We start from the raw sequence: 15,019 nt of genomic DNA on the forward strand, positions 1-15,019 counted from the left end.
AGGATGTGGCAGTCGCCACGAAACATGTAGTTGTTTATCTACCAACACTAAACGGATATTGTAAGGTAACAATAATAATTTAATTAAAAAAATGTTGTATAAAAAATGAACAAACCTGAGATTTGATGACAGCTTCAAGCTGCACTCTACAAGCTGTAGTTGACGTGTCTGGACCAAAAAGTCCCTTCCTAGTTCCTATCAATCAAGACAGTGATGTTCTTTGTGTAGGTGTTTAAAGCTAAGTAAATGCAGAATGAGTGTAGAATGACTTACATGATCAGTGTAGCCTTGTTACTGACTAATTTGTTTCTTTAGCTAGGATCATTTTTCAAAAGCCCAATGCTTAAGGACAGCTGGGTCCAGTTCCAAACTGTTAAAATATATTTGGACTTTTATTGGAATTGAACCTTCTAGCATTAAATCCTCTCAGCTACCCAGCTATTTACCTCAAAGTTTGCGTAGTATTGTTCATCAGTCATGCCTAAATGTCTCTGACAAGCTCCAGGGTTACAGAAACATCCTGTACGTAAGTGTATTCCATGGAGATTCGCTAGATTCAGCACCTGAAACAAATACCATGAGATAATGACTCTTAAGTAATATCATGGAATAATTTTATGTTAATAGTAACTAGCAACTCATTTTATGTTGAATTATATTAATTATTTTTAAAATACTTACCGGTACTACACTAAACTTTTATTCATTAAAATTTAACTTATCATATTGTTGTTGTTTTATACTCATGATACAATTACAAAACCATATTTTTTATTACTTCGAAAAGAACATTTCTTTTAAAATAATAGCTAAGATGCCAATTAACTCTTTCAATGCTATGCTTTTTTTGCATGTTTTTTTTAAATCTCTAAGGGATATAGAGAGGAAGGTCATTTTAACAAAATGTAGCAAAAGGAACATTGGTGTTCAAAAGGGACCTGCATGTTCATAGGATATACTAACAACCACTTAGCTAAAAGATTCGCCCAATCCGATGATTCGAGATGTATGTCTAAACCAAGGATTATGAACACCCTACTATGCCCCAGTGGTTGTAGTATATCACTACAAACACACAGGTCACCAATCATTTGCCACACAGAACGGGAATCGAACTCGAGCAGACAAATGCCACTGGCCAAGTGACACACGCCCTAGCCTTCTCGGCTATCTGTGCTTGAAGACTGAGGAGTCAAAAACAGGTATTTAAGCTGACGCCGGCGATTGCAAACAGATAGCGCTATAGCAGGTTGTTCAATGCGTTTCTAGGTAGCAGCACTAGTCAGTCATGGACTATTTAGATGATATTTTTCAGTTCAACCACAACAGTGATAATAAATTGTGTTACTGAGGCTTTGCTGCAAAAAATTATTTTCCCTAAAGATGCTATATTACGATAACCTTATCCAACTAAATCAAGGCTAAATTCAATATTACATTGTGAACTAGATGTCTTTCGATTTTATGAGATTTTGGTTTCAAACAATGCTATCAGAACATTAACTTACAGTTTATAAGAAATCTTGGAAATTTAAAACAAAAACTAAAGTTTTATTTAATGTTTACTACAAATACCAGAACTTATCAAATTCAAATTCTTTATTTACTCTTTAACATCTTAAAAAGTACAACATACAAGGATAGGAGTGTCGTCATAATAAAAATTTAAAAAAATACTATAACTAATAAATTTACACAACTCAAAATTACTACTGACATCAAGTAAAAGTTACCATTATAAAAAACAACAAATAAGATAAAATCCTGCTAAAACTAATGAAAGCCATGTTCTTTTCTAAGTAATAAAAAAAATAGTTTTGTAATGGTATCTTGAGTGTAAAACAATAACAATATGATAAGTTAAATTTCAATGAATAAAAGTTTAGCGTAGTAAGTATTTAAAAAAAATTAATATAATTCAACATAAAATGAGTTAGGCCTACTAGTTATTATAATCAGCTTACCTCTATGCACCCCACAAACTGGCCATTGTCTCTGACCATATTGAAGTTGACAATGCCACCTTGCGTGCTGGGGTCGTCGTAGGCAGTGTCCGCGTAAAGACAGACGGCCGCTCGGTTGTTGGCGTGATGGAGTTGGCGCAACCTCATGTGAGTGTAGCGAGCCAGACGGAAACAGTGGTTAGACAACAATGTCTCGGTCAGACCCACTTTCTGCCACCAATCCAGCCCGTGGCGGACTGCGATGATGGATAAGTAGTTGATAGTTCCGTCTTCAAACCTGTCAACGTGAGATAGGAATAAATATAAACTTGTTTAACCGTAAGTTGCTATTGTCTGTCAGTGTTAAAATACATGCTTTAGTGCTTTAAGTATTGTTACTGTGTGTCTTATAAAGGTTTCCATTTAGATGGGATGTGATGTCTCAAAATAGGCCTGCATCTGTTTTAGAGACCTTAATTTTGGACAAGACAACAAAAATTGGGTTTACATACCTTCATCAAATAGTCCAACGATTAAATCAGAAGCTCAGAAGCTTACATGTTTCAAAATTCATTCTCAAAATAAAAAAAAGGCATCACTTGATCTTCAATACTATTTATTCTACATTCAAAAACAGCCGACTGAAGGCCTGATAACATCAGTGATAAAAAAGGAGAGGAGACAACGTTACTTAGTTTTCCAGTCTTCTACCAACCCCGTGTCCCTCCAGACCAATTTAGTAATATGATAGGGCTATCTAAAAGTTTGTGTAATCCTATAGCTTTTATGTTCGTGTTGTGTTTGTTTCAATTGTGTTTATGATGATTTGCAAGCTTTGACAATGTTGCCTTTGCCACAAAACATGTAAGCTACTAAGCAATTTAATTGGAGCATTTAGTTGGACCATTTTATGGAGCTATGTAAAACCTATTTTTGCCTTGATTTTGGATTTCAAATTCCACTATAACAAATATTTTCTCTGTCAGCGATTTATGTACTTTATTTTACAATACTGTTGTACTTGTTGGTATATGCAACTGTATCACTTTTATGTATTTTTTTCAGAAAAATTATTCATCATGTTACTCAAAATTAATAATCATAATCAACCATTTTACCTTGATCATTCACATACCACAACTATCCTGAGCAAACAACTCAGAAAAAAAGCATTTTAATCAATAGACAATAGACAATATTCTTTATTAACATATTCGTTGAACTCATGTACAGTGTCATATTTACAAGTGGGTACAGAAACATTTCATATATTAAGATCATGAGATGAATTCTTTTTCAGGGTAGAATAATTTACCCTGACTGCCTTTTTTTGTTGTATGATAACGCCTTCTAGTTCTAGGTTGAATGTAGTGGATCCCCCCAGACCATTTTGATTTTTGTTGTCCGTACTTAAATATACATAGGCTACTGTACGCTATTCTCTCTACAAGCTTTTCTCTCTGAATAGAAAGATTTCAACAGTGGAAAAAAGACAACAATATTTACCTCTCGTGCAGTGAAGGACGCAAAACGTGCACAGGTTTGGAGGACATAGCAACCTGCACCGTGCCGCCTCCATAGTACCTCTTGTGGAGTACAGGAGTGCTGGTGTTGCGCACCAGCAGCGCTCCCAGGCCCGTGGGGAGTCCAAACATCTTGTAGAACGAGAGACACACAAAGTCCGGACGCACAGCGGACAAGTCTAGAGTATTGGTGGACACCAGAGTGGCAGCGTCCAGTAGGCAGAACCATCTGTGGGAAACACCAAGGATTAACACAATAACTTGCAGAAAATAAAATTCTGGAAACAGATAAAGGAGTTGGACTTATATGAGTGTGAAATTATGATTTAACTCTATTGAAGTTTAGAATATAATAGACCTAGCTTCAGTCCTGTAATTTAATAGTGTATTATGTTATTAGTCTGAAAAATAGGTGTTTACCGGACAAGTACGGTTGTTTGACGAGTGCAGGATTACCATACGAGTCCTGTAAACACATTTCGGACGAGTGGCTTACGTTATTTTTTGCCATACTGCTCTAAACTAACCTAACAATAAAATGCTATACACATCTATTATACAAATTCCTACCTACTAAAGGACTAACAATCAGTACTCATAACCTCTAAGAGGGGTTATGTTTTTGATTTATAACCACTCATTGCCAAATATAATCAGCTGGTGTCCGGTAAAAACTCATTACTCTACAATAGTATGTAATGAAATCCCATTTGATAAAACAGGCAGCAAACAGCTGATTTCCTGACTAAATCTTTTTGTGGAATAGTATATTACGTTACTAGTCCTGAAAATAAGTGTTTACCGAACGAACGGGATTACCATACGAGTCCGGTACACACATTTTGGACGAGTTACGTACGATAGTTTACGCTATACTACTAAATCTGTACAAATCCTTATATATTACCACTAACTAAAGTACTAAAAATCACTATAGTTCGGCCGCTTAGAAAGCGACCTCCTCCACCATTGGTTTAGCATTAGCGCGCAGGTCGTTTTATAAGCGGACGAACTATAGTCATAACCTCTAAGAGCGGTTATGTTTTAGCGAATTTCCCATATAGGGAATAAGCTATTACCGTAGTACTCATGGTAAGACCTGGACGCGGGACCGATTTTTTTTTTGTTTTGAGGCCCCTAGAGGCCAAAAACACCATCCGTTCAAATTCATATATATATATTTATATATTTATATATTTATATGTTTATATATATTTATATATTTATATGTTTATATCTTTATATATTTATATATATATATATATATATGTGTGTCCGTTAGCATGATAACTCGAGCAAAAATGATCCGATTTTTATGAAATTTGGTACAAACGTGTAAACCTACGTTTATTTGAACGAGTTCGCGATCCAGCTTGATCGGACCATGGGAACGGGGTTTTATGGGGTAAAAATAGGTTTTTCCCATTTTTGACCCAAAAAACATAAAATTTAGCAATTTCTTTCCAAACCATTTTGTAGAGCTTAAAAAAACAAATAATTTAGTATATTGAAGTGTTATTATGCGCCTAATGGTTACGGAGTAAATTCCAAAAAAATTTAAATTTAAAATTCCCATTTTATTCTTATAGAGAATAAGTAAACTGTTGTAGTTTGATTGTTTATGAACATATTTTGATCAAATTTGGAAAATGTTTTTATTTCTTACTAAATATTAACATTTACAAAAAAAAAAACAGTTTTACCCTCCCTGATGCAGCAAACCTAAGTACTTGTTAAACTAATTCTATTTAAATAGGGAATAAATGTTATACGGTACCGGGTGTCCATAAAGTCTTTCCCTGATAAAGAAACCGAATAACACGAAAACCAATGATTGGAGAACAAAGTTTTATTTACAGATAGAACAAGCAACTTCTTAAGTTTTTTACAACTATATACAATGTTAGTACACCTCTACACGTGAGCACCTCTAATGGCCTGAATATCAACTAGGCGATTTTCGATTTCATTCCATGTTTTAGTCAGTATATCTTCAGTCACAGACATAACAGCATTCGTAATTCTTCTTTTGACCGTTTCCAAATCGGCTACCGGGCTAGAATAAACAATGTCCTTTACAAACATCCACAAGAAAAAATCCAGGGGGGTCAAATCTGGTGAACGAGGTGGCCATTTTGTTGGCCCACCACGCCCAATCCAGCGCTCTGGGAAGGTAGCATTTAAAACATCTCTTACACATCTAGCCCAATGCGGTGGAGCGCCATCTTGTTGAAAAATGATCTCAGGTTGAAGTTCTTGTAGTTGAGGGACTGCATACAACTCTAACATGTCCAAATAAGACCACCCATTCACATTTGCTTCCGCAAAAAAGAAGGGTCCAATGATCCTATCGTGCATTAATCCACACCACACATTTACTTTTGGGCTATCCCTTTCGTGTTCAATCACAACTCGGGGGTTTTTACTGCCCCAAATTCTACATTTGTGCCAGTTTACCTTCCCACAGACATGAAATGTAGCTATGTCTGAGAAACACCTATGCGTTTAAGGTAATTTTCATTCAGCTCCAAGCGATCCAGAACGTTATTTGCAAATTCAGTTCGGAGAGGAAAGCCATTTTGCTCAAGTTTTTGCACAACCTGTAATTTATAAGCAAAGAATTTCAGTTCTTTTTTCAAAATCTTGTGTACAGTAGAACGTTGAATTTGTAGCTCTCGGCTAGCTTTTCGGACTGATTTGCGAGGATTCTGTCGAAATGCATGGCGCACGGCATCAACTGTGTCTTGATTAACACACGGGCGACCGGTTCTTTCCTTATCACACACTCTGCCTCTTTCCTGAAACTTTGCATACCAACTCTTGATACTCTTCACATCAGGTGGAGGCCTTCCAAAAGTTTCTTAAAAAATTTCTTTGAACTGTAACAGCGGAATGAGTTTCATGAAACCATAAGACGCACTGTGATTTCTCTTGCAAACTTGCCATTACAGTATTACTGTTTTGTTTATTTGTTGAACGTAACGTTATTGTTGGAAATCAGCTGGATTTAAAGTGATACCAACAAAAACTTGATTAAATTCCCTTTCAGAAAAACTAAAAAAGTACGGCGTAGCATTGATGGTGTCCGCACAACAAAGCTTTATAATCAGGGAAAGACTTTATGGACACCCGGTATTTTTAAGTAGACATTTCAGTGTAAATCCAATCAGTCAAATGGAAATTCGCTTAGTCTGCAGGTTTGCTGCGGCGGGGGTATTTGTTTATAACCACTCATTGCCACCCAAATACAGTATAATCAGCTGATTGGTGTCCGGTAAAACTCATTACAGTACAGTAGTACGCAATGAAACCCCATTTGATTAAGCTGGCAGCAAACAGCTGTTTTCTGGACTAAATCCTTGCGTGGGAAGTTTGTCAAAATAGTGTAGTGTTGCGTAAAGTTTATTAAAACAGTGTAGATTCAAAAGAACACAGATCAATTTTAAATACAGTCTGAAGATTTGGTAGTAGGTAATTTTTTTTTCTTTTTTATTTTTTTACAATTTAAAATCAATTTTTACAAGGAGTAAAACATTCTTTGGAAAAATATTTTGCTCTACAATTTTCCTACATATGCTCAAGTCTACGACCATTTAAATATTTTATCCAACTAAAGCTTGCCAAAGTTGGACCATTCCAGACCATGGTGGAAGGAAAAAAACATAGGTGTGCTATTCCCGCCATATGCTGACGTCACCCAAATTGCAAACACCATTTAGAAAAAATTATAAAACCGATAATAATCAGATCAAAACAAATATATACCTATATGGCAATACAATCAGGTGATTTGGTTTGCAATCTGGGTGACGGGATTAGCACACCATGTTTTTTCACTATTTGCACATTTTTTAGCTAAATATGAATGCAGGGATAAAGCTGAATGTTTACAACTGATTTTGTGATCTGTGTAGCTTTGTTACTGGCTTAGATCAGCTGATATTATAGAATGGATTATTTATTTAGTGTCCCAATGATCAAAGACAGCTGAGTCCAGTTTAAAAATCTACTAGTTTTCTCATGATCGAACCGAAACCTGATTGTTAGGGCAGCACTACAACATTTAACTACCCCATCATTAGCTATAGTGGTCTCTCTCATGTCTCTCTACCTTATTCAAAATTACAAAATAAAATCCCTCCAAATGATAGAGGTTAAATATTATTGTTTGAACTATAAATAGTTCACAAACACTTATAACTCAATACTTCAAGCCTGATGTGACATTCAAACCAGGCTATAACCTAATGTTATATACTAACCTGTGACTCCTCCCATTGTCCAACGCTCCTTGCTGCACCTTATGTACCCATGACAATGGGTATTTGACTCCGGAGAAGTTGCACTGTGCAGGATAAACAAACAGAGAGTTGCCTCTAGACTTAGGCTTCCTTGTACCAACATCGGCAGCCAACATCATAACCGCCTCTGCTTGCGGAATGCATCTCACAGTCACGCTGTTCTGTCGGATGTTGTCCACATTCCGCATTCCCAACACAGAAGTGTGGTTGTCCTGGAGGTACGCATAGTGTCCACATTCATCATCGGTGTCTGTAAACCGTGATTATTAGATTAACATTAAATGAGTGTTTCCGAAGACACTTTTGAAGTTTAAAAATATTTCGTTAATGCCTCTTGTTGGCATTGATACAACAACATGCTTAATTTGCTTGCAAATGGAATGTCTAGTTCTACATAGTCAAAGGTATCAAACACAAGCTTAAGATTTATGTTAAAGGGAATAACAACTTTTACTATGTAGAAAATTATAGGCTAATGCAAGATAGCTGGTGTTATTTTAAGAGGTTACCCTCCTCTACAAATAAGATTTCATCAAACATTTGTTTTAGGAATGGATTTTCTTGATTTTCAGACATTGAAATTGTATTAGGAATTGGTTTTTCATTCCGAATTTTCCTGTAGTAGTTACAACAATTAAGGTACGGTATTTAGTATTTTTTCCTGAGTAGTTAATTGTGTACCATACTTGGATATGTCCAAGGCATTTGACAGCGTGCACCATTTAAAGTTACTAAATAAACTTAAAATGTATGGAATTGGTGGCAAAGAGTTAAGCTGGATTGAATCTTATCTGGAGGGACGCAGTTTGTTAACATTGTTCATTTAAGTGGGAATAAAATGTACCATATTAAATCTGAGGTTAGGACAGTAAAATACTCAGTGCCACAAGGCCCAGTGTTGGGCCCATTCTTGTTCTTGTGCTACTTGGGAGGGATGCCAAAACATTTATTTGAACATGTAGAAAATAATACTCTGTGCTTGTATGCAGATGACATAAGTATGTCGATTTATGATAAGAATATGGAGCTTCTTATAAATAAAACTCATGATTCACTCACAATAATTAAAGATTACTTGAATGAAAAAAATCTTTTACTAAATGAAAATAAAACAACGTTCATTGCGTTTGAATCTAAAAAATCTAGAAAAGAACTGTTTAACAATTTTGTTTATGAAACTAAATTTTTAGGCCTCACCTTAAATAGCACACTTAATTGGACCTCACATGTTGACAACTTATGTAATAAAATCAGCTCAAGTATTTTTGCTATTAGACGCTTATATCCATTATGCAACAGAGAAATCTTAAGAAAGGTTTACTTTGCTACTATTCACTCACATATTTCTTACGGTATAGAAATTTATGGAGGAACAAGTAAATTCAATTTAAACAAAATTTTACATTTACAAAAAGAAGCCATTAGGTGTATCCTTAATCTCGATATAAACGAATCCTGTAAAAATCATTTTAAAGAATTAGAGTTCTTTACCGTTTTCAGTCTCTATATTTATAAGACGATAATGTATGTTAAAAATCATGAATCAGAACTTCAAAGACAGAAAGACGTACATAATTATAACACTAGAAACAAACTAAACTTCATAACTAAAAAACATAAAAAAGAAAAATTTAAGGAAAGTCCTAATTATATTGGAATCAAATTCATGCATTCCCTCCCCAGTAGTATTAGAAACGAAAGTAGCGTAAATAAATTCAAAAATAAACTTAAGGGGTTTTTAATTTATAGCGAATTTTATAGTTTAGAAAGTTTTGAACACTGTAACAAAAAAAAACTGTATGACTAAGCAAGTTGGGAAGTAGGTGAAATCATGTGAAGTAGTTTTAGGTTGATGACACATTCATGTACACTTGTTGTATGTATTGAATAAAGATTTATTGATTGATTGATTGATTGATTGGTTGTCCTGGAGGTACGCATAGTGTCCACATTCATCATCGGTGTCTGTAAACCGTGATTATTAGATTAACATTAAATGAGTGTTTCCGAAGACACTTTTGAAGTTTAAAAATATTTCGTTAATGCCTCTTGTTGGCATTGATACAACAACATGCTTAATTTGCTTGCAAATGGAATGTCTAGTTCTACATAGTCAAAGGTATCAAACACAAGCTTAAGATTTATGTTAAAGGGAATAACAACTTTTACTATGTAGAAAATTATAGGCTAATGCAAGATAGCTGGTGTTATTTTAAGAGGTTACCCTCCTCTACAAATAAGGTTTCATCAAACATTTGTTTTAGGAATGGATTTTCTTGATTTTCATACATTGAAATTGTATTAGGAATTGGTTTTTCATCCCGAATTTTCCTGTAGTAGTTACAACAATTAAGGTACGGTATTTAGTATTTTTTCCTGAGTAGTTAATTGTGTACCATACTTCCTCGAACAACAATTAAACAATTTTCTAAATAACCTGTGTTTGTATTTTTACAAGACTTTCCCGGTAATTTAGAAAGTGTAATTAAGTTAAGAGTTGTAAATAGTGATGTAATTGAACGTAACAAGTCAATTCTTTTCAACCTTGTTGTAGAAAATAAGAAAAAGATAAATCACATATACATCCTTAGAGTACATAGAAACAACCTAGATATTTTAAGTGCAAATAAAACTCATTGTAAATTGACCTAAAGGTAGGTTTTAATAAACTCTGAAGTCAATTAAGATGGTAAATAATACCACAACATTTTAATTAATTGCAGTTTGTTTCATTCCAAGAAGTTGTTTAGGTTCCTGCAGGGGCGGCTCCAGAGGGTAGGCCAGGTAGGCTCGGGCCTACCCAACATTTTGGTAGATATTTCAAAATTATAAGTAAAATGTAAAAAAAAATAGTTATATGTAAATAAAGAGACCCCATTAAAACTAATAATTTTGTATTTAAATTTTTAAATGCCCCCCTTTTTGCAGGGAAAGCCCTTCAAACCTCTCGTTACCCAATCAAACTCTTTCTAGATCCTTGTCAAGCCTACCCAAAAATGATTCCTTGAGTCGCCCCTGGGTTCCTGGTTGATTGTAGGGAAATTAATAGGAAAAACATTAATGACTATTCTAGTAAAATATTCATTCTCTTATTAAATATGAAGATTAGAGTCTGAAATTTACCACACAATCATTAGTATTTTAACAATTTTATCTTGAGTTATATCATAGATTATACTCCTTTTATCTATGGTTATATATAGCAAAGTGTTATGAAGTGTTACTACAATCTTTTATAAAGCAAAATAAACCATTAGTGTAATAGTATATTTCGTACCTAGGGCCAAATATGAGGTTTTGCCAGCTCGAGTGCAACAGTTCATAAAATTTTGTATAATTAAATAATATATAAATAGCCTATTACCAGTCAATTAAGCCTAAAAGCCTATTTAAAATATACTATGTTTAAAATCTATTTCAAACACAAGCTAAAGTAAAAATAAATATATATATCCAAACCAAATCTCAAAAAGTAATTTACCCAAATTAAATTTCATATACTATAAATTGGCCTAAGTGACTAAAAAGTAACAGTGAACATCAAGATCTAGAAGACCTGAATATATTGTTGCTGAAAAACATGTGTTAAGTAACAACTGGATTTCCTTCTTCTATCATGAACTAGCCTGATGAAAGTGTAAAAACTAGTTTGTATGATTTTTATATTATAATATTTTCTAGTAAAAAGTGAAAAGCTAAACCAATAGTCTAATTATTTCAAATAGTTTAAACAAGAAGAAATGTGGAAACTTGGAAGAAATTTGGTAATCTCCATCTTATTATTACAGACAATTCTATTTAAGTGTTGGACAATTTGAGAACATTAGCCTAATTCTGAGGTGGATCGAGTAGCCTCCTAGCTGTTAAAATCTATATTCTTGATTCAAGTAAAGACTTTTGTTTTAGAACAATCTTATCCAAATTCTATATAAAATTATTTAGTAAAAAAAGAAATCAAAGGCTAACTTTATTATCATAAAAAAAAGTTTCAAATTAAAATAGGCTATTAGCAAGGAAATTGGTAATAAAAGAGAGTTACAAGCACGAACCTAAAAAACCCTGAGGTTGCAATTGGCGCCGCAACGAGTGGGGCTCTCTTATTGACCAAACCTTGCTAATAATACAAGTAGGCCTAGCTCATGTGTTTGAAATAGTGATTTTTAGGTTAAACTAAGAATAGCCTATAAGAGTGTTGTACTATTACAAAGGTATCTAAGTTAAGATTCCCACCTGTTTCCCCTTTCATAATTAGCCTATTAGTCACCTGTTAGTTAAAGATATCCAAGATGACGAGTCAATACAATTTACGCCCAAACCCTAAACCCTCTAGGAAACTAGTCGAAAATAGCGGGGATAGTGACGATCATAATCAAGACGACAACAACATTGAAATTCACACAAACACTAACACCAGCGATATTAGTGAAGATGAATCATGCACACTAACAGCGAGAAGCCCTGAAACATTATCACAACAAACACACTCAGAAAACAAATCCTTCGACGAGCGATCATTCCACGGTTCCGAGTCATCAGAAATTGTAGCCCTAACCTCAAAGCAAACAAATTTTACTGACCAAACCAACGTCCCGGTGAACGATGAACAAGGAATGATGGGAATGAATATGACAGCTGATAGGCCTACGTTCCTTACGACGGCAACAGAAACACAACAGCCAATCACAACACAGTTTCATGACGATCAATCACAGCGAGCTTCTCAAAATGCTACAACAAGCACCGTCACTCAACTACCCGACCCGAAACCCGACTTTATGACCCAAATTCAAACGCTATTCCAATCTTTGGATAATAAAATGATATCGTTGGAAACCAGCATTAAAGATGAAATAAAGACCCACTATAAAATCCTTGACACCAAAATTGAATCTATCACTGAATCACAAAATAAACTACAATTGGAATTAAACTATGTGAAGGAAAATCAACAAAAACAATCAGAGGAAATGAAATCAATTGAATCTAAATTAGTTACCCAAATTGCCGAAAGCTCCTATAATCTAAAAATGGACCTGATAGCAGATCTAAATGCCCATAAAGCTGAAGTAAATGACCTAGTCCATACCCAAAATCAAATTATTAGGGAAAAGATGAGCCAGACTATGAATACTAATTTAAATAATATTAAAAGTCAAATTCAGGAATCGTATGAAACACAACATAAACAACTCAGACACGTAGTAAGTGAAAACACTCAACGGATTCAAGAACAACTAGAACCACAGATTAAAGCAAATCAAGAGAGAGTCGAACAAAACATTGTATTAATAGAAAATATGAAAATAACACTAAGTGAACATCATAACAAGATTGAAACTCTACAAAACGAAGCCACTGTTAAACAGAGTACATTCACCCCTAACATTTATGTATCTTGTGGTAGCGGAACTAATGTTGACTCAGACGTACCTAAATTCACTGGACGAGCACACAACCCCAAAGAGTTCTTAAACAAACTACAAAAATATTACTGTCGAAATTTGGTTCGCCAGAGTCCCACAACCGACCCTAAAGAATTCCTAATCGATACGATAGAGATGAGTTTAGAAGGGAGCGCTTCACGATGGTTTTCTTTTATCAAAAGTAATATTAATACATGGGATGAGTTTGAGAGCATGTTTCTCATGAAATTTTGGAGCCAATCAGTACAGCGTGGAATTCGGCATAGATTGGAAAACGAGAGGTACCGTCCTGGAGGAAAACTGACCCGCTCAGAATACTTTATAGAGAGAGTCATAACGTTGAAATCAATGTCCCCACCTTTGACTGATGAAGAAATTATTACATTGTTAAGCGATCACTTCAGTGAACTAATACAAGATGCCCGCATAGTACAGAATGCCAACACAATATTTGCATTTGAATCGATCCTCCAGCGTGAAGATATAAAAGACGGAAATCGCCGGAATAAACAAAACCATCCCCCATCACACAATACACCAGCGACAAACCGAAATGAACCAAGGCCCAACTATAACACACAACCACAAAACAGATATCCTGACCGCTCTAATAACATCAACCAAAATGCATACCAACCAAGATATGACATGAAGTATCAACAAAACAATCGACCATATAACCACAACCAACAATATAACAACCAGCCAAACCAACAAAACTGGTTCCCTTACCCACAAGGCAGATTTCCACAAAATTCAAATAATTATCCCACTAGGAACGGAAACCGAACTGAACCCAATTATATGACCCCAGAACAACGACAAGTCTGTACCACCATAATCGATAAAACCGACCAACCACATAAGTCGGATTTAAACTAAAGAGCACTGAGAGCAAAAATGGCCTACACACTACTTCCCCTCAAAATAATATTCCCTCAATTGTCTCTTCAGTGCAAGAAAATCCCCTCGGAAAAATAAGGCCAAATGTATATAATGAATTAAATAATTGTTATGAAACTGATGTTATCTGTTGTGACAGAGAATTTTTATTAAGTGAAGAAGATGAATCAATTAATGATTCCCACGAGATTAAACAAATTGATTTTCCAGAAATTAGTGTTAAAATTAATAAATTGAAGATAAATGCCCTAATTGACACCGGCTCTAATGTATCATGTATGTCGGAAAAATGGTTCCTAGAAAATAAACACCACATAGGTCATTTTGAAGAATTGCCAATTACAAATACACATATTAAAACGGCTACGGGAGATCGATCTAAGCGCATAACTAAAATCATAATGTTACCTGTAATGATAGAAAATGAAGAAACTCAACTACAAGTTTTACTCATACCAAACTTAGTTAGGAATTTAATAATTGGGAATGATGTATTAAATATATGGCAGTTTGAGATTAATTTTAAAGAAAAAGTTATTAAATTGAAGATTAATAATAATAACATTACTTTGAAGTTCGGAGAGGTATCTGTTGAAGGTATAACTTGCAATTTTGTATTTGAGCAAAGCCCAAGGCGAAGCATTGAGAACGAAAATAATGATGATAAATATTATGAAGATAATTATGATAGTATTAATAATGATATAAAAACAAACTATTACAATCCTAACTTAAATATGAGTAAAAATACAGGAAGTCTAAGAAGGCGCATTCAAGATCAGTACAATTTTATGACATTCAACTTATAATGTAAACACTCTAGATGATAAGAAGACATTTGGACCATACGACATTTCAGCACTAAAAAGATATATTCTTCCTCAGCCGAAGATACAAGTTTAATAATCAAAAGTATATGAATGAAA

General features: G+C 34.4%; 1 protein-coding gene across 3 annotated transcripts in view; it reads right to left on the bottom strand.

The window, feature by feature from the left end:
• LOC128988978 (molybdenum cofactor sulfurase 2) overlaps positions 1-15,019 on the bottom strand; it is a 38,267-nt gene that overhangs the window by 11,026 nt on the left and 12,222 nt on the right. For 2 of the 3 annotated variants that reach the window (XM_054410800.1, XM_054410801.1), the window contains 4 exons: positions 7,729-8,017; positions 3,450-3,695; positions 1,965-2,241; positions 447-563 (listed from right to left, as the gene is read on the bottom strand). In XM_054410800.1, the coding sequence (XP_054266775.1) occupies positions 447-563; positions 1,965-2,241; positions 3,450-3,695; positions 7,729-8,017 (929 nt within the window). Of the gene's footprint in view, positions 1-446; positions 564-1,964; positions 2,242-3,449; positions 3,696-7,728; positions 8,018-12,031; positions 12,496-15,019 lie in introns of those variants that run through there. The other variant, XM_054410802.1, reaches the window with a different exon arrangement.

This window comes from Macrosteles quadrilineatus, unplaced genomic scaffold (assembly GCF_028750875.1).
Source record: "Macrosteles quadrilineatus isolate MER2022 unplaced genomic scaffold, UCM_ALF_1.0 Scaffold_3__2_contigs__length_128488019, whole genome shotgun sequence".
NCBI lineage: Eukaryota > Metazoa > Arthropoda > Insecta > Hemiptera > Cicadellidae > Macrosteles > Macrosteles quadrilineatus.